Source organism: Leptonychotes weddellii, chromosome 3 (assembly GCF_054177405.1).
Source record: "Leptonychotes weddellii isolate Sample4059 chromosome 3, ASM5417740v2, whole genome shotgun sequence".
Classification (NCBI taxonomy): Eukaryota; Metazoa; Chordata; class Mammalia; order Carnivora; family Phocidae; genus Leptonychotes; species Leptonychotes weddellii.
The window spans coordinates 173,153,639-173,174,681 of NC_138371.1; the positions used below are offsets into that span (position 1 = coordinate 173,153,639).

The 21,043-nt window shown below is 42.8% G+C and overlaps 1 protein-coding gene across 1 annotated transcript in view; it reads left to right on the forward strand.

Moving 5' to 3' along the window:
• The window catches only part of MYO16 (myosin XVI), a 425,887-nt gene that overhangs the window by 284,105 nt on the left and 120,739 nt on the right, over positions 1-21,043 (forward strand). Inside the window, exon 23 of the mRNA XM_081815515.1 lies at positions 16,361-16,436. Within this exon, the coding sequence (XP_081671641.1) occupies positions 16,361-16,436 (76 nt within the window). The remainder of the gene's footprint in view (positions 1-16,360; positions 16,437-21,043) is intronic.

The window sequence follows — 21,043 nt, forward strand, 5'->3', positions numbered from 1 at the left end:
ATTTTAAATCATATATGGATTAGCTGTTTTAGGAATTGCTCTTAAATTTCCAGTGCTGATTTAAATGATGGATATGCATTAAATCCAGAAGTGTGTCTAATTTTATTGGCTCTTAAAATTAAGAATCTTGAAGGAAAGAAGAATTATGATTTGGAAAAAGACATTGGCTCTCAGGAAATTTGAATTTCCATTAAGGTGATTCTGAACTAACTCTAATAGGAAATAGCATTTTGAAGGTCCTAAATTTTAATGTGAGAAAAGTGAATAGATTAGGAGATAGTAAAGCAATCTGAAGTAATAAAAATTAAATTAATGAAAATACAGGTCAAAGTAGTAGTTATAAAATATATGATACTTGCCTATCTGACCTTTGTTGTCTGCTCATAAGGTCTTTGTCTGAAAGTTGTTTATGGCAATAATTTGTTTTAACACAAAGTGATTCTCTTTGGATCCCAGATGGGTGTCCTGTATGACCGGCCTGGTTTATACAAATCAAACTGGTGATATTGTTCTTGCCTGAGATGATGTGTCTGTGTTTTGGCTTCCTTTTCTCCCCAAACCCTTAAATATTGCAGTGGGCTGAATGGTGGCCCCCCAAAAAAGGTATGGCCATGTGCTCATCCCTAGAACCTGGGAATGGAATATTATTTGGAATAGGGGTCTTTGCTTATGTAGTGAAGTCCAGGATCTCGAGGTGAGGAGATCACCCTGGATGATCTGGGGGAGCTCTAAATCCAAGGGCAAGTATCCTTCTGGGAAGGAAGCAAAGAGAGATATGGGAGAGAAAAGGAGGTCACACAAGCAAGGAGTCAGGGACAGGAGAGATACAGCCATGGGGCAAGAAGCTCCAGGGCTCCCAGAAGCTAGGAAAGGCAGGAAGGCGTGTTTTCTAGAGCCTCCAGAAGTGTAAAGATGCCCGATGTCAGAGTTCTGGCCTCCAGAACTGTGAAAGAACAAATTTCTCTTGTTTTGAGCCAACCAGTTTGTGGTCATCTGTCACAGCAGCCCCCAGAACCAATACACGTGTCCATTGGCTCAACATTCACAGATTAGAAGAGAAGGCAGTGGTTTTAATTCATACCTTTATGGAATTTCTTTACCACATTTGATTCATTTGAAAGTGACCCTGACATTTCTCCACCTGTATTGTTGCTCATGTGGTTTTCTTCACCTGAAATGCCCCTTTCCTGTCTTTCCAGACCTTATCCATCTTAGGAGCAGGTTCTTGGCCTAATCCACATTTCATTGATCTCTCTCTTCCCTAATCAGTAGTGATGGCTGATGCTAGCATGGCATTTTCCGACTTACAAAGTGCTTCTGAGGCCTTGTGTATAAACGTTGTTATGTCAGTTTTCCAGTTAAGTCAGCCTTGGTGAAGTTCAGTGGTTTGCCAAAGATTGAACAGCTATGCACAAGTCTCCTGGGGGTGCCTTAACAAAGTTCCACATGCTGGGTGGCTTGAAATGCAGAAATTTATCCCCACATTTCCAGAGACCAGAATCCAAAATCAAGTGTCAGCAGGGTTGGCTCCTTCAGTGGAGTCTGAGAGAACTCTGTTCCAAGCTTCTCCCTGGCTTTTGGTGGTTGCCAGCTGTCAACGTCACTTGGCTTGTAGACACAATTCCCGATCTCTGCCTCTGTCTTCACAGCTCTCTGTCCCCTCCTCTTCTCTGAAGGTATCAGGCATTGAATTTAGGGCCCACCCTATGCACTATGACCTCATCTTATATAGTGACATCTTTGAAAGATCTCATTTCCAAATAAGGTCACATTCTGTGGTTCTGGGTGGACATGAAATTTGAGGGTACGCTACTGAACCCACCACAGGGTGGTAGGTCACAATACCGTATTTCGCTTTCCATTTTGAGGACCACGTATTTCCCCATCTCCACCATAGTATGTGTGAAATTCTTCAAGTGCTTGTTGTCTGTAGTCACAGAATCCATGTATTACGATAGAGAACCTCTGCAGGGCCCACAGGGACTCCATCACCAGGACGTTGAGGAGGACACTGACCCCTCAGTTTCCACATCCATAAAGTTTGCGATTCAGGAGAATATAATTATGAACCTCAGAAACTTGTTCTGAAGGTCACGTATTGGGCAAGAAATCAAGGCATGTATGATTCTTTTGAGATGTTCCATCAAATATGAGTCATATTTCCCCCAACAATAGCTGAAGGTCTCTCCATGAAGAAGTACCGCTGTATTTGGCAGGATTTTGAACTCATCAATAACAAGTTTTGAAGACTAGAAAATATTTCAGGTATCATCTGTCAACTGGCTATATTTTCAGGCGAGAATATTAGGGGCCCAATTGACTTGCTGAAATTAAGTTAGTGATAGAATGTCCTTCATTAGTTAAAAAATGGGTTTGTTAATTTTTATATTTTATTAATATGCTCAATGCCTGAAGCAAAGCTTTGTAAGTCATGTTAGAATGCTTATTTTTATTTCTCATAACATAATTAGTATCACTTCAGCCGATGATAGTGAAAATGTAACCACCAAAGTTATAGTATTTTCTTCCCTATCATGCTTGAAAACCTTCAGCAGAAGGTGCAGAAATAGAGGTATTTTTTCTATCTGTGAAAATTGTAATAATAGAAAACATTTAGATAATATTTTAACTTAGTTAATGTTTTTCACTGAATATAAAGGTTGTTTTCATGTTAAGTAGCTCTACCTAGATCTAAGAGAATTTTTGTAAATATTATGTTCTTTACCATTTTGCTTTATGACTAATATTTTAATGGAGCAAACAGGTGTGTGAAATTTTACTGCAGATTTTAGAAGATCCTTTCCATTATTGTTTGCCTGAAGGAAATGAAAGCATTCTCTGCAATTTCTATACTATATATTCTGAGATGTAATTTTATGACAGTTTGAAAATGCAGAGTGCCTTTATATAATGTGCTTGTAGATGTGTCTTTCTGTGGGTGGATTTTGATTGTTTTCATCAGGATTCCTTTTTCCGTCCCCGCAGAGCGTGTTGTAATCCCAGACTATAGGCCTTGATCATTAGTGTTCGTGTCGCTGATTTCCACAGACCTTTATGAGAACCATATTACTAAAACATCGCTGATAGAAGTCATGTAGGGGAAGAATGATGTTGCTGATTTGTGGCCAGTCTGTTAAACATCTGATTTTTTTTTTTTTTTTTTCCTTCTCCTTGAATAAGATCTACCCCTGTCACTGGATAAACTAAGTCTGGAATTTATCCATTAAGGTTGCTGTTACTCAGATCTGAGAAGTAGAGATACTGCAGTAGATTTTGGTGACATACTGATGACAATAAGCCTCTTTGCCTCTCAGCGTATTTACATTGCACGTATGCAGGGGAAATGGTGGCCTGTTCAGTTTCCCAAATCCACCTGCACCAGGAATGCCTTCTGTAGCTTGTCAGCTGGCCTTCACCCTGGAGATCTGTGGGAGACACGATGTGCCCAAGAAGACTTGGAAAGTGAACCTTTAAAATCAAAAGAAAAAGGAGATGAACTAATCAATAGGGAGGCTTCCATTTATGTCTCTTGCTTTTCTCCAGGCAGAATCCCCAGACGTAACAGTGAAATCTGTCTGGTCTAAGCCAAATGGATACTATTAAAGTTATTTGACAAAGATATCTTGACCCACACAAAATGAGCTTAATTTACATCTGTATTTGCTCACCTCTTGGGCAGGCTCCTGGAAAAATAAAAACTAAGTCTACAAGGCCCCTGGTGCTCTGGTGCTCATATCAATTTTGCCTCTGGTGTAAATTTCTGTAGGAGACCTGATAAATGTTTCCTTATCCAGGGTTTCATTTGGAAGAGAAAATGCAGGCTCTCATTCAGGGAATCTTACTGTTTCTTTGGGGATTTAATAGGTTCTGTTATCTTCATGGACTGACAGAAAGTTGTAAATAAGGAACTTTAGGTTTCCTGGAATATTGATATCTTATTGTTAGTTGATTGTTTTTTTTTTTCCTTAAAAGGAACCAGTGAGACATATTCATAAATTTCAGATATGGAAATTACAAGGCAATGTCTATATTCAGATGCTAGATAAGGACCCTTAACAATAATACTGTGTGCTCCTAACTTTCTTTGTTTATTAGTATTTACAACATAAAGTGAATGAGAATGAAAGCAAGCAGTACTGTTAGATAGAATCACTTAATGGACGAGTAAAAAGTAGAAGCCCCTACCTATAAATATTGATGGCTATAGAGAGATCAATTTACCACTACACATGAAATTGAGACTCTTTTTAGCCCACCTCAGATAGAAAGCTGAAACCACGCATGAAAAATTATCAGACCCATTTGTATTTGCCTGAAAACAGTCTTTCATTTCTTTTCCTAAAATCCGATCTTTACATACATTCCGATGTGATGTCTTATATTCAAGAGGATATTCCAAAGTTTTGAGTTTTTATCACCTGGTAATCCCAACCACCTCTTTTCTAGAAATCATATTTTGCATCACGTGAAAGGGATTAGAAATTTGACTAATAAGTGAATTTACTTCCATTCCATAAATATCAGTGTTTCCCAGGAGAGTATTTTATATCTCCTGCTAGGACTTTATATACCCTCAAGATTCCCTTTTCTGCATGACATGAGTCCCGAAACTCCAGTCTATTTGCCTGTGGGGCTTCACGCCTGCATTTGTGCTTGTTAAGATCTCTCCTTGGCTGGCATCTTCAGCTCAGCAGATCCAGAAGCGAACTGCACTCAATTCCCAAACCACCTCCCACGCTCTCTCTCTCTCTCTCAACTCACTTCAAAAAAGTAAAGCAGTGAAACTGATTTCCCGTATTTGTCCCACTTTTCAACTCATGGTAAAATCAGAAACACAGTTAATTGCCAAATACCAGCCCCCACTCCCCTCCTTACTCCTGAATCCGAATGCTCCTTTCCTGCTCCGGGACCCTAGTTCACGGCCCCTCACTCGCGGCTCCTGATGCCGGCTGGCTGAAGAGGCTCTAGTTACCAGTTAAGGAATGAATGAGCGGTTTTACTTAAAAGTGTATGAACTGCCTCTGCTCCGTTGATCTTTTTGTTTCTCCGGTAACTGTTCAAAGTTAAAGGTGATTATCCTTATTGCACTTGTTAATTATGGACACGCCCGCAGCCTTAGTGGCTCCTGTCCTTATCAGCTGCTCATAAACCGCTCTTTTAACCAATATTGCCACCAACCTCCCTCTCCCCGGTAGAAGAATAAACTTCCCTTTCCCTTCTAAAGACCAGATCTTCCAGATCATTTTCACACTCCTGTTCTTCATGTACCTGGGAGTTGAACAAGCAACTCGGGGGATGTAATCAGATTCAATTTTATTTTTGGCTCACACTGCTTTTTAAAATATGTTCAGCAGAGACAGTCCTTTCCTTGGAACCAGATAAAAACCCAGGCAGCTCCAGTGATATTTCTGGTCTCTGTCCAGTAATAGGACGTCCTTCATTTGCTTTTGTTGGCACTCACAGACTCAGTTCCATAATGAAGAACTTCTAGTCCTTGTTAATAATCGTCATTACAAACTTAACTGAAAGGCGAGGCCCCTCCTGCTTCCACCGCAGAGGATGCTGTCTGTTCAGTGGCCTTGGGAGTCCTGCTTTCTCTCTTTTCTTGAGCTGCGTGGTCTCACAGCGTCTCAGTGGTTTCCCACAAATGATGCCTTTCAGCGTTTAGGGCTCGCTCTGCCTGGCTGCTTTCATGTGTCCCCAAGACACTCTGCCCCTGCCGGGGTGGTACGGACCCTTCGGGCTGGCTGCCCCCCATGGCCCTGGTTGCTGGGGTTCATCACACAGACTGTCTGCGCTGGGCTCCGTTCCTGCCAGTCCCAGCTCCCACCCTGTTGGCCAGGATATCACGGAACTCGGGCTTGGGGGCCACATAAGGGAACTTCACCGTGGCCTTTGTAGTTCATCAAAAACCTTATATGTTCTGTGCTCTCCACTTTCAGGAGCTGACAAGGAGAGTCCAACCCACTGCAGCACTATTCCTGGGCCCCCATCCCCCCTCGCCTGCCTGCTTCTGATTTCGTGCTTCTCGGTGGAGTTAAACACTGGCTTGCAGTATCTCCCTAAGTGGTATGGCAATGTCAGCCTATGAGAGGGGTCCCATGAAGCCCCCTCCCAGTTGGCTTAGGAGACAGTAGGGAGGAGTTGTGGAAAAGCACTTATGGCCATATTCTCATGCTTTATAAAGCAACTGCTGTGTACTCGAACTAGGTACGAGGGCAATAGACCCATAGAGGTAGACATGGATATAGAAATCAATTACAGTAGATAGATTGATAAAGTAAACACACCCAGACACACACACTTCAAAGATCCATGCTGCCTAAACTCAGGAAAGCTCTCCATGCTACCATCTGGGAGATCCTAAAATGCCTGAATTGTCAATGAAGGTGGCTTCCTTACAGAAACTTTAACTTTTAGCACTTCATCTGTATGGAAATACAGATTTCCATATTAGAAACATTGTTGATGTGATAATATAATTAACAATTCAGTTTGTCCTCAACTTACTGCCGTATGAGGTAGAACGTGTGTGCTGTTGAAAACCCCCTCATCCTAATGTGGTGTCTGTAGCGTGGACGGACTCTAGATAAGCTCGGTAAGAGTGAGAACAAAGGAAAATTAAGGCACTTGCGGTCTAAGGAGTGAATTTCTGAATGAGGCCATTAAAGGCCCCCCTGCCCCTCCGGGGGGATATTATACTGTGGTTTGGCACTTGGGTCCTTCTCCGATTCTGCCCGGAATAAGATCGAGAGTTGTCATATTGGTGTTTCCAGCCTACACAACGGTGCCCTGCTTGTTCTCATGTCTTTCTCCTGTAGCCCGTGAGGCTCCGCATCCCTGCCTGTGTGCTGAGACCCATTCTGCTCACTCCACGGGAGTCATTTTATGGGCCTGGATGAGCTCTCCTATCACACTCACTCTTTCTAGAATGACGGGTTCTCGTCGCTTTGTCTGCTGCCCTCCATCAGCGCCTCCAGGCCCCGCGTCACTCTCTTTGCTTTCTTTCCTCTTTGCCTTCAAGAGCTTCCTTCTCTTTCTTCAGGTGTTTTGCACAGTGATGAGTGTAGTGTCTCTCCCTGTCCTTTCCTGAGCTGCAAGCAGGTGGGAGCATCTGAGCCGTCAGCACCGAGACAGCAATAGACAAAGCAAGCCACTGGGAATGCTGGAGGTCAGTCAGGATGCAGTCTGGAAAGAAAGCTGTGCCAGATTTCTCAAGGAGGGGGAAAGGAGTACAGAGAATGGGTTCCACAGGAGAAGCTGAGGAGACAGACAGGGGACATTGAGGTGACCCAGAGGCGTGTCCCAGTGGATGCACTCACCTCCTCAGAGGCTGGAGAAAAGATGGGAAGATGAGGTAGCTCTTGGGTGAGAATGGAACCCATGTGTTGGGGAGGAAAAGAGTCTCCAAGGGTCCTACCCTCCAGTCTTCCACCCGTGGTCCCCATCACAGCCCAGCTGGAGGGCTGGGTCCGAGCACCGCCGGGCAGACAAGGGACAGTGTGTAGATGGGACAGGACATTACTAAGCACAATGTGCGGCTGGGCCTTATTTTTTTAAAAGGCTGTGTTTAGACAAGGATAGATTTGATAGATGATACATAGATTAATATTGGCTATCTCCGAGAAAAGGAGTAATTTTTACTTTATTAGTTTTACTGTTTTCCCAATTTTATAAACACACGTGTATTTTGTAAGGTGTCTGTAAAATATAAAAGAGTATAAAAAGACTTGCCGTAGCATTTTCCTTGATTTTTTTTTTTTCCCCCGGATGTAGTCTTTGAACCCTGACAGTGTCCTCAATCCGATGAAGGTGGTATTTAGTAACCTTGGCTACTAGCCGCATCAGAGGCAGTTCGAAAGTCTAAGCAGATGATATCCACACCCGTGCCCATTTACTGTGTTCGTACGGAGCCTGCTCCCGTTCCCTTAAAATAACGATCTGTATTGTGGGCTGTGCTGGCAGTCAGCAGACTTTAGTGGGAACCGACCTTGGGGCCCTTTACCTTGAATAAACCAGAAACCGACTTCCAGGGAAGCCGATGATGTCATGCCCACAGCCAACGGTCACAGTCCGCGTCCCGTAAGTGGGTTTTTGGTTGGCGGGTGGACGCTAGAATCAGAAGGCTTCGTTATAGCCGTGGGTGCACTTCCCTTCTGCTGCAGCACACTTTTATTCATTTTCTGTCTGCAGACTGCCAGCGCTGTTTATGGCTTATGCAGGGTACCCCAGCATGCAGGGTTGTTCAAAAAATACCGGTTCTCTTGCTACTGTCTCAGGTAAAAATATTTGAAAATCCTTTCTGAACAGCTTTTTACAAATGCTGACTCTCCTACGGAAAAAGGTCGGCAGTGAGTATAATTAGAGTATCTTCTCATCTTAAACTTACCAGCGATTTCTGGCTACGCCAGGATCTCCTCCCATCACGACGCTACATCTAATATTCCTCGGCAAACCCTGTGGCCGGGCTCCCTTGCTCGCCTCCAGCATCCCGGGGAGGACGGAGTTCACCGAGCAGCCTACGCCGCTGGTACCTGGAGCCGCGATGCTCATCCTTGTGTGTGCACCGGGATCAACTGGGGAGCGAGTTAAAAATGCAGGTTCCTTGGTTCCACTCCCATGAATGATGATTAAAGAGGGCCGGGGACGTCCAGCATGTGCGCGTGTGTATTAAGCCCCAGAGAATCCTCTCTGTAGGTAACCTGTGAAGCCTGTTTCCAGAAACACTGAAGGTGTTAACACCCGGTAGGTGCTCAGGTGAGCACACATTCCACGGCCTCGCATGGCCTGGCCCCCGCAGCGGGAGCTGCACTGCAGGCGTAAAGAGCACACAGAGCCCAGCTCGGCGACCTCAGCACCTTCCTTATGAAGGGGCTGTAAGCCAGCCGCTCTTGCTCTCAACTCAGAGTGAAAGGCTTCCGTGAGCAACCAGGCCCGAGCCTGACAGCCTTCAGGGAGGAGGAGAGTGCATGTGCGCCTGGCATTTCGTAACTTTTCTTTGTGGACCCAGGAAACGAGGCAGCTTGATAAAGTGTGATTCATAGCCATGGGGAAAGCTTGATTCTCCCTTTTACATATATAGCCTATGTAACCTAATCTGTCCTGTGATTGTGTGTATTGCGGTCCCGGAGTGTTAACAGCAAGGACTTCCGGGAAAACAGCACACACACCGCCCCCCATCCCTGGCTCACCCGCACTCCTCCTCCTCCTTGGACCCCCAGGCTGAAGCATTTGCATGAATCTTGCTAACTGCTGAAACACAAGCAAAATGCTAAATTTCCTTTGGAGTCTTTTCATTGAACAGACTCATTCCAAATGAATCTTTGAATACAGTAGATGGCTTCCTTAAACATTGGTATTGGGCTGTATGCATATAAATGTCTCCATTACATGCATGAGGGACATTGCCACTTAACACATGAATCCTATCTTCTAGTCCTTAAGAGGGAAAAAAAATAAAGCCTGAGGTCCAGTTATGTAAAGACAGTGGGGGCGGGGGAGGAAAAAAAGTAGTTGAAAGCATAGACTGGCCTCTATCTTTTGCTACTTTCATGTTCTTCTCCTTTCATCCCCAAATACTAAACCAGCAAAGACAGGCAAGGCAGGGCAGCGAGAGAGCTGACCTGAGTGATGGAGAAAGGCCTCTGCCTCCCCCCTGCTTCCCGCCGCTCCCACGGCACCTGTCCGTCGGTCCCTCCTCCTCGGGGACGCGGCTGACAGGACGGACCTGGCTCTGTTCTCCTGATGGCACAGACTCACAAAGCCAGGCGCGATTTCTAGGGTACACTGAGTCTCTCCTTGGCTGTTTCCCTTCCATAGAAAGTTCTCTGTCCGTTCCACTAGGCTTTGAGGCTCACCTCCCTTTGGATGCCCGAGAACCAGGGGCGTTGGTTCCACTGAGTTTTGCAGCTTCTGTAGTTTCTTCTCTATGCGGCAGTTGTGCCCTCTCCCTCCTAGAGGCCGTTGCTGTCGGTGAGGTCCCGATGGCAAGGTGGCCAAGGTGGAGATGGCAGCGAGCTTCAGGTGGCTTTCCCCTCCTGGGACACTCACTCTGTTTGGAAGCAGTTCCTTTGGAGCGTGACAGGATTCTGACAGCGACAGGATGGGCGGCCCTATTGGCAGCCTCAAAAGAGAGGACCTAGAGGACGTCGTGAATCCTTCTCACATCAGTGCCCTAACAAAGTTCTGGAACAGGTCGGAGAAGAAGGTGGAGGTGAGCATTAGAAGCGGGTATGGGGCGTTGACTAGGAAGGCAGGTAGGGTGCCGAGCTGAGTGCTAACCACCTTGTTCATTGATGTTCAAAATCCCCTCGAGAGAGGCAGACAGGCAGAGGTGGAGAGAGACAGAGAGGCTGACGTGACCTCCCGTGTCCTGGAGACGAGAAGGCCCAGTATCTTGACGGGTTTACCGCCAGGGGCCGTGGCTAGTTGAAGCTGGAGCCCAGGAGGTGTCCGGCCCTGCCCGAGCGCCGGGGCTGCAGAGCAGACTGGGCCTTGCAGCTGGAGGATCTGGGAGGTTTGCTGAAAGGGAAGGCAGGATGGACGCCAAGGGAGGGACTGGGACGCAGAGTGGCAGGAAGTGAGGAGGAGGGCAGAGTGGAACGTGCCCCAGGTGGAAGGAGTCCGTGCAAATCGTTCTGTAGGTGAAGGTTTATCGGGGATCCGACGGCAGTGCTCGTTGACTTCGTGCCTTTCCATTCCATCTTTTTCTCGAAATTAACTTCACGTTCTTGCGTTCTTTTTGGATAAAAAAGTAAGCGTGTGTTATTTTAGTCTAGATTATATTTTTTAGCTGTGGCCACCTTGTTTTCTATCATTTTTTTTAAAGTAAAAACAGACACAACCTTTTAGTTACACTTATTAAAATACAGTTTTCCTCTTAGGGCATGCAGTTTTGAAATGGATAGGCCTATTTCAGATTTCTGTGCTAAGTTTCTGAATTTGTATTGTACCCCCACCTCCCCACTGCGGCAGAGGATGTCAGAGGAGGTCTAGTGGGGGACCGGGACTTTGGCCACCCCCCAGAGGTAACCCGGCCACAGTCCCCCTCTTCCCACACCCCCTCAGTGGCAGCTGTGTGGTAAGCCATGAAGACTCATGCCAGCCCCTTCCACCTGCTCACCCCACAGCCAGGGAGGTATGACGGGGGCACAGGAGACCAGAACACCCCTCTGCCCAGCAGTGACGAGAGTGCCCTCTTCTCCATCAGAGGTGGCTGAGTGGGGAGCCTGGCTTCTCCCACGTGGCAGCGACGAGGCTGTGCCTCCCTTGTCCTGCCAGGTGGCATCAGAGGAAGCCAGCTGAAACAAAAGTTTATGCTGGAGACATTGATACCCTGCTCTGGACACGCGACAGGACATCTGTAACGATCTCCGCAAGGATAGAGTAGAACTCCACAACACCGCTAACCAACAGGACCTACTCACTTACAGAACACTTAAACCAATGAAAGTAGAGTATGCATGCTTCTTGAGTCCCAGCAGAACATGGATCAAGAAAGACCACGTGCTGGGCCATAAATCAAAACTGAAGAAGTTCAGAAAGATTGGAATTCTATAGAGTGGGTTTACCTCCCACAATGCAACCAAACTAAAAATCAATACCGGAAAGATAGCAGGTGGTTTTCCAAATACTTGGAAACTAAACAGTGCCCTTCTGTGTATTCCATGGGTCAAAAAGGAAGTCTCAAGGTAATTAAAAAGATATGTTGTCTCAAATGAAAATAGTACATGTTGAATTTGTGAGACACAGCTAAAACAGTGTGGGGGAGGAAAATGTATATCACTAAATGCATATGTTAGAAAAGAGGAAGGTCTCAGTCGATGATCTAAGCACCTGCTTCAAGAACCTAGAAAAAGGAGAGCAAAATAAAGCCAAAGCAAGGAAACAGAAGGCAGCAACAAGAACAGAAATCAATAAAATTGAAAAAAAAGTAGAGAAAATCAATGAAACAAAGGGCTGGTTATTTGAAGATAACCAGAAAATGACAAACCTGTAGAAAGAATGACAAAAAAGAGAAAAGACACAAACCGCAGTCTATCAGGAATAAAACGGAGTTTCACCACAGACGGTGCAGACACCAAAAAGATGGAGAGGGATACTGCAATCAACTGTCCCAAACAACAGCTTAAATGAAATGGACCAGTTCCTCAAAAAACACAAACTACCTCAATTTACCCAATGAAATACATCACTGAATATCTCTATAACCATCAAGGAAATGAACTTAAAATTTAAATCTCCCCAAAAGGAAAGTTCCAGTCCCCAGTGGTTTCATTGGAGAATTCTACTAAATGTTTAAAAGAAAATTAACATTAAACTTATAAAATCTTATCTAGAAAATGGAAGGGAGAACACTTCTCAATTCATTTTATGAAGCTGGTATTACCCAGTATGAAAACCAGACACAGTACACACACACACACACACACACACAAAACTGAAGATCAGTATCCCTCATGAATGAAGATGCAAAAGACTTTTATTATTAGCAACTATAATTTCACAATATGTAAAAGGAATTATCCACCGTGAATAATTTGGGTTTTTTTTTTCTGGAGATGCAAAGCTGGTACGATAATTTGAAAATCAGTCGAGATTAATCCACCATGTTAATAGGCTAAACAAGAAAAAAAAATTGCGTGATCATATCAACTGATGCAGAAAAAGCCTTTGATAATTCAACATTCACTCATGATAAAAACACTCAGGGGCGCCTGGGTGGCTCAGTCGTTAAGCGTCTGCCTTCAGCTCAGGTCATGGTCCCAGGGTCCTGGGATCGAGCCCCGCATCGGGCTCCCTGCTCCGCGGAGAGCCTGCTTCTCCCTCTCCCACTCTCCCTGCTTGTGTTCCCTCTCTCGCTGTGTCTCTCTCTGTCAAAAAAAATAAATAAAATCTTTAAAAAAAAACAAAAAACACTCAGAAAAATAGGGTTAGAGGAGACATCCTCAATTTGATAAAGAGCATCTACAAAAATCCTACAATTAACATAGTATTTAATGGTGAAAGACTGAGTGTTTTGCTCATAAGATCAGAAAGAAGGCAAGGATGTCTGTTCTCACCATTGTTATTAAACATAATGCTGGAAGTTCTACCAAGTACAGTAAGATAAATGAAATAAAAGGCAGATATATTGGAAAGGAAGAAATAAATCAGTCTTTTTGTAGATGATGTGATTTTCTATGTGTAAAATCCCAAGGAATTTACTAAAAAAGAAAAGGAAAAAGGAAAAAAAATCCTCACAGAACTAATAAGTGAGTTCAGCAAGGTTACAGGATACAACATAAATGTAAAATAATCAACTGTATTTCTATATACTAGTAAAAGGCACCAAAATTAAAAATATAATAACATGTACAATCGCTCCTAAAAAATGCGGATGGGTATAAATCTAACAAAACATGTGGAGGATCTATATGCTGAAACCCGCAAAGCCATGAGGAAAGCAAGCAGAGAGCTGCATAGGAGATATGTCACGTTCATGGGTTAGAACACAGCATGGTCAGTAGTCTCACTGACAATCAGCATTGTAATACTTCTCCCCAAAATGCCACCTAGGTTTAATGCAATTCCTATCAAAATTGTAGCAAAAATTTGTTTAGCTATAGAGCTGTTGATAGACAACATTGCTCTAAAAATTATATGGAATAGTGAATAAATTAGAATAGTTAAAACAATTTTTTGAGAGATGTATTTATTTTTGGGGGTAGGAGGGCAGAGGGAAACAGAGAATCTCAAGCGGACTCCCCGCTGAGCATGGAGCCGAACACAGTGCTCGATCTCATGACCCTGAGATCATGACCTGAGCCCAAACCAAGAGTCAAACGCCTAACTGACTGAGCCACCCAGGGGCCCAAAACAATTTTTATAAAGAATAATGTGGGAAGAATTCATCCATTTAATTTAATGTCTTATTATAAAGCTTCAGTAATCAAGACAGAGGTGAGAGGATAGACACGTAGATCCATGGAACAGAGTAAAGAGCCCAGAAGCAGACTCTTCCCAATAGGTTCAAGTGATTTCAGGGAGATGAGTGTGTCCATACTTGGTGGCATGTGGGATCTGTGCGCTCAGGTGAATGTCCTGCATCTTCATGGAATTAATGTCAATACTCTGGTTGTGGTCATTCTGCAGGACATTACCGTTGGAGGGAACTGGGTAAAGGGTCCACAGGATGCTGTATGATTTCTTACAACTGCAGGTGAATCTGCAATGATCTCAAAATCAAAAGCTTAATTCAGAAATATTTTTTTAAGATTTTATTTACTTTTTGACAGAGAGAGACACAGTGAGAGAGGAAACATAAGCAGGGGGAGTAGGAGAGGGAGAAGCAGGCTTCCCGCCAAGCAGGGAGCATGATGCGGGGCTCGATCCCAGGACCCTGGGATCATGACCGGAGCTGAAGGCAGACGCCCAACGACTGAGCCACCCGGGCGCCCCCTATTCAGAAATATTTTAAGGTGTTGGTAGCAGGTTATATATAGACGTAATAAATGGACAAGAGTGGATATCATTTATTTAGATTTTCAAATTGCCTTTGCCAAGGCCAATGTTAAACTTCATTGGCTTGAAGAAATTGTCATGGTTAAAATACGAAATTTGGAATCAGATTGTATTTTATCTTTAAAATGAAAATAAATAAATAAATAAAAACCCTCACATAGGTGTTTGGTATGTGTGTGTATTTCTCGGCTCCATCCACTGAAAACTATAAACATTGACTGGCCCACCAATAATGTGCTGCTGTGTACCTTTTAGGGTCCGGGGGGGAGGCGTCTCTCATTTTGATTTTCCCCTCAAGTATGCAAGGACTTCCTGAGGAAATACTTCATTCCAGATTTGGGACCAGGAAAAAAAATATTCTTTGGAACCATGTGTTAACATTCCACTAATGCCAATTTTATGTAACACATTCTCAGTCATTTGCATTATTATCTTGTGATGATACAATAACCAACTGTTGTGGGCAGTGTCTAAAACTTGTGTTGAGCTGTGAACTCAAATCCTGTCAATACTGTGGTCATCCATATCTTACGAGTAAGGTCAGAAGCTCTCAGACTTGGAGTGCCCTTCAGACTATTATTTAACACGTGAGAGAGAGCTATCGTGGTTTGCCCATTATCACAAAAATAATTAAGCTTGCATGCTTCAAGATGTGTTAATTTGATAAAGTAGAAATGTGTGCTAAACTCTGTGCTTCCTACAAGCATCAAGCTGCCCTAGTTGAGCATTTGCTCTTGGATGTGTGTGCGAGATGCTGGTTCCTAGGTGACTTGACCAACTGGAGTCTCCCACTGGGAAGTTCTGGACTTGAGTCTCAATGAGAGACCTTTAGCTTTTTCTCCGTGTCGCCCAGTAGAGGTGCCGTTCATGAGAACTTTCCAAAGCATGATCCAAAAAGCACAAGATCCAAAGCATGATCTTGTGATAATGAAAGACTCATCAGCACAAGCTTTCATGAAATGGACAGCACAATGTTTCGCGGTGTTTGGTCATAATCTATTAAAATCTTTTTGTTCATTTCACCGAATATTTATCAAATGTGCCCAATGGACAGGCGTTCTGTTAGTTCCTGCAGGGAGACAGAGTTGAACAATTTGTAGTCACTGCGCTCAAGGTATGGCAGGAATTTTACTGTGGGATTAGGAATGGCCATTATAAAATGAGGCCATAACAGAGGCAAAGACAGACTAGGAATGTTTTTAGAGAAATTCAGGTAGTCCAATTTGTGTGTGTGTTGTGTCTGATTCAGAGGTGTCTGTGTCTATGTGTTTCACTCAGAATCATGTTTTCTTCATTTTTTCTCCAATATTTTATTTTAAGTACTCTCTGCACCCAACATGGGGCTCAAACTCACAACCGTGAGATCAAGAGTCTCGTGCTCTACCAACTGAGCCAGCTGGGCACCCCGTGTTTTCTTCGTTTTAAAGACGAACTGTTTAAATGATCCAAAAGGACTCTTTCAATAAAGAGACCATTGAATTTCTTCAACTGAAATCACTCCTTCTTCCCCAGACATGGTGGAATCCTCCTACCTGGTTTAGTGAGTTTTCTGGGCAGGCAAGGGTCCTCAAGAATAAAGGGGGGCTGCATGAATGTGAATCACCACCATTTTCTGTTAAACTCACAATCAGAGGGGGACTTGGAAGATTAGAACAGGAGACGTGTCCCTTGTTTGATGTGCAGAAAGGGAGCACCCGGATGGGAGCTTTGAACTTGGGTGTAACATGAACTCGAAGACATGAAACGCCTCTCTGGTGAATAATTGAAAACTTCCTCTGAATCAGATTATTCTTTAAAAGAAATAATTTTTGTGATCATGTTTAAACATTAGTAACCGTGCTGTTTTCTTTTATTATAGGTTATGTATGAAATTGTTGGAGCAATTGAAAAAAATAAAGACACCCTCTCACAGAATCTTCTATTTGTAATGAAAAGTGAGTTTTTTCCCCTATGGTTAAAATGCCACACATTCCTTCTTTCTCCATCTCTGAACACTGTCCTCTGTAATATGCCACTGGCGACAGGGGGATTGAAATATCTTTTACATTCTAAAGCCCGGAATAATAAAGAATGGATCTTGCCACGCTGTACCTTGGCTACAGTTTAATTTGGAGTCTAGTAGAAACCATAATTTAACTAAGCTTTTAGCAGCTAGAAATATAAAATACCTTTACCACTCTAGTGGTATGAACATAAAAAAGCTCCTTTGTGAAGACTAATAAAGATTAATACAGCTTCCAAAATTATTTAGGCCACAGCAGGGTGAATTTCATTACTGAAGATGAAGTCTGGAGCACACCTAAGGGTGGTATTTTATTCTTATGTACTTTCCGTTATAAAGAATTAATGCCCATGAAGTAGAGGGAGTGTATAGATTTATATATACACACACACATGCATATATGTATGTATCAACATATAGGCTCCATCTACTTAGCAAATCTTAGCCCTTTATGTACGTGTATCTATTTCTATACAACAGGTAAGTAACTATATACTACACTTGGATATGGTGCATTTCTATGTATCAAAATGTGTACTTCTGCCTACTTTAGTCATTATTTCTTGATAGCAATTCTGTAGACCTTGGTTCTCATTTTCCTAACAACGTTAAAGTGAATTAAAATGTATCATCTTTTGTGCTTTAAATTGCTTGGCATGAGCTGAGTCATTTATCTTTCCTGGGAAAAAGAAGCCTATGATAGCCTTTCATGAGATGGTTGGATGCCTCTGAGCTGGAAATAAGACATCCATATCACTGTTGGCTTGAGGAACGTATTTACCTTAAATCAAGCAGCGCAGATGCAGTAGATTATTTTTCACGGGGAATTACTCAGCTCGTCTCTCAGAACTTACGGTGATTGAGTTCTCTTAAAACTGAGACTGGTGGGAGGAGCATGGGATTGGAATAATATATAATATCATGCAGAAGGAAAGAACTGAAATAATTGACCCTATTGATTATCATTGGAAATATCCTCCTTCTTGTTTTCAATTATTTGACCTTCCATTTATAATGTACTGCCATCTAAGTCATATCTTTTTTGAAGATCTAATATATAGCATGGTTTTGAAGATGGTGCAATGGCTTTTTCTTTATTTTTTATTTCAGGTGATAGAATATATATTTAGAAAGAGAATGTGATGGCTAATGATATTGTGATCCTTCTTATCTTAACAGAGTCCCTATATTTTAAAGTCATTCTTTTGTGTATACTTGCTATTAAATTCCAAGAGAACACAAGTGAGTCTTGTTTCATTCTAAATACTTTTGTCATCTGAGCAGGTGGACAAATTTACAGTGCATTCATATATGTTTATACAGGAAGTAGCAGGTGTTTTCTATAAAGGACCAGATAATAAACACTTCAGGCTTTGCAAGCCATAAGGTCTCTGTTGCAACTTCTCAACTGTGCTGTTATAATGAGAGAGCAGGTGTAGACAATGCAAATGGACATGTCTGTGTTCCAATAAAACTTTATGTACAGAAATAGGCACTGGGTTGGATTTGACCCACAGGCCACGGTTGCTAACCCATTCTGTCATATAGGAAGAAGATGCATGGTTGTGATATTATTTTATGAATTTGTGAAATGTTTTGATGCTGTAAATAGTTGTTAAAAGCTAGTGTAATTTGTGTCATATGACCTCACTGATATGAGGAATTCTTAATCTCAGGAAACAAACTGAGGGTTGCTGGAGTGGTGGGGGGTGGGAGGGATGGGGTGGCTGGGTGATAGACATTGGGGAGGGTATGTGCTATGGTGAGCGCTGTGAATTGTGTAAGACTGATGAATCACAGACCTGTACCTCTAAAACAAATAAGACATTATATGTTTAAAAAAGAAGGTAGCAGGAAGGGAAAAATGAAGGGGGGGAAATCGGAGGGGGAGACGAACCATGAGAGACTATGGACTCTGAGAAACTGAGGGTTCTAGAGGGGAGGGGGGTGGGGGGATGGGTTAGCCTGGTGATGGGTATTAAAGAGGGCAAGTTCTGCGTGGAGCATTGGGTGTTATACGCAAACAATGAATCATGGAACACTACTTCAAAAACTAATGATGTAATGTATGGTGATTAACATAACATAATAAAAAAAAAGCTAGTGTAATTTATAGATAATATTTTTTTTTATTTTTGAGTACCTTACTAGGTACTTTGTTTATAGTATCTAATTGAATCTTCATATTATCAAAAAGCTCCCAATTGAGGAAGGTGGTAGGGTCTGTTATGGGATCTGAACAAACATCCCTTTGTCCATGAGACACCTTTCCAAGTGGAGGCAGGTAGCTTGGAGACTCAGCTCATGCAGAAATGCAGTGAGCGCTCTCATCTGTGCCTGAGATGTGAAATAAAGTCTGCTTGGCTCAGAAAGAGGCAAAAGAGTCAAAATCTGGAGTATTAAGTCTGCTTAGAAAAATAAAAAAATTTAAGATCTACTGTCAATAATGTTGACAGCTCTTGAGTCTATTGTCTCCAAGTGCCTCTGCATACCTGCTCGTAAACTGTGCACCTAAGTTAGCTTATCCTGATGTCCTGGCAGGAAGACACTCGATGCAATGTTTACAGACCCCCTGCGGGGGATGCTTCCCATTTCAACATAAACATTAACTGTTTATGTTGAAATGATTTCAAGTTTAAAGTTACAAAATTAGTACCAAGAACTCCCATATGCCCTTTTCCAGATTCCTTTTCCTCATTTCCGTTCTTTTACTCTGGCTTCTCCCTCCCACTCACCCTGTCTTCCACTCCCCAGCATCCTTCCCTCTGTGTGCCCGTGTGCACGTGCATGTGCATGCATGTGAGCACAGGTGTGTGTGTGTGCGTGTGTGTGTGTGTGTGTGTGTGTGTGACATATATTTTCTGAACCATTTGAGACCAAGTCACAGGCATCTTTGGTATACATCCTAAGCTAAAGGACATTATCTTACAGAACATCAGCCAACTGTCAGAGTATTAAACATTGATGCGGCGCTAACATCTAGACCCGAGTTCTGTCCCTTTGCCACTCACTCTTGCCATGTCTTTCGTAATGATTTCCCCCCAGTTCAGGGCCGGTCACTGCATTTAGTTGTCATTTCTCTTCAGTCTTCTTTAATTTAGGACATTTTCTCTGCTTATCTTTTTTTTTCATGACTGACATTTTAAAACCTAAAGGCCAGTTATTTTGAAGACTGTCCCTCAATCTGGATTTATTTGCTGTTTGCTCACATTGGCGTCCGCGCCCCTTCTTGGCGGGAATCCCACAGAGGAGCTGGAGGGCCCTCACCCATCCCGTTCAGAGGATGCACCGACTGTTTGAAACACCATTGGTGACATAGCCTTGTTAAGGTGACCCCCGTCAGGCTTCCGTAATGGAAAGCTGCTATTTTCCTCTGTCATTGATAGCCTGTAAGGAAGATGAGGCAAGTAAATATTCTCTTCCACGTCAGACTTTCACCCGCTGGCTTGCATACATGAATGATTCTTGCCTGAATCAACAATTTCTCTGACGGTTGCAAAATCGTGATTTTCTACCCCCCGTTTTTCCATCAATTGTGACATTCAATTGTAAGAACTCCCCTTTTTCATTAATTAACTAATTAAATTATTATTATGTATGGGCTCATAGATTCCTATTTTATCGAATGAATCACAATCTATTACTATCATTATTTTAATGCTAATATTGCTCAAGACGTGGCCAGGGAGAACCCCTTCAAGCCAGCTCCCACATTCTTTTCAGATTCTCATGATCTTGTTTAGCACTTCCTTATATTCCAAAATGTTCCGGGATTATTTGCTATGCCTCCGAATCAGCCCTGTGCCCAAGAAGCCTAGATTTATTTTAGAGAAGAATGGTGTTAAGAAACACTGAGGTCTGGGGGCCTGACGAGCCCTTTTCTACTGGGTTGTCCTTGCTTTGAGGCTCCTTCAGAACTAGACAGTTAAAGATATATAGATAATATATAGGTATGTAGCTCTATATTAAAAATCATGAATTTATCTTGATAGCCCTAAATTGGATCCAACACCACAGGGCTCCATTTTGCCTTCCTGCATTCCATAATTGTTCTTTCCTTCTCTGACACTTCTCCCTAGTTTGTGTATTATGTAGTGACTTTCCTTTATATGCTTTGCTACTAAATATGTTAGTCGGAGCAAGCAAAATAATCTGGGTGTGGAAAAGGTAGAAAAAAGGTTTTGCTGCTGAACAGTGCTAACCAGCTGATGGGTAGGCATGATCCTAAATGATGTGCACGTGACTTCACATTTTAATCCTGTATAATCCTTTAAGTAGGTATGTCATGGTCATTTTGTAGAAAAAGAAACTAAAGTGTGAGGGTTGTGTATATACAAATGTAGGTAACGTGAGAAAAGTGTCTTATAGAGCCCTAACCACCATATACAGTTTTCACTATGCTATTCCAATTTGTAACCAAAATTTAGTAGAATTTGTATAACCTAACATGTAAAATACATCGGCTTTTTACCTTTGTAGCTGAACAGTTTCCCCTAACAACTGGTACAAGCAAATGAGACAGGGTCCCCCGCAGGTGTT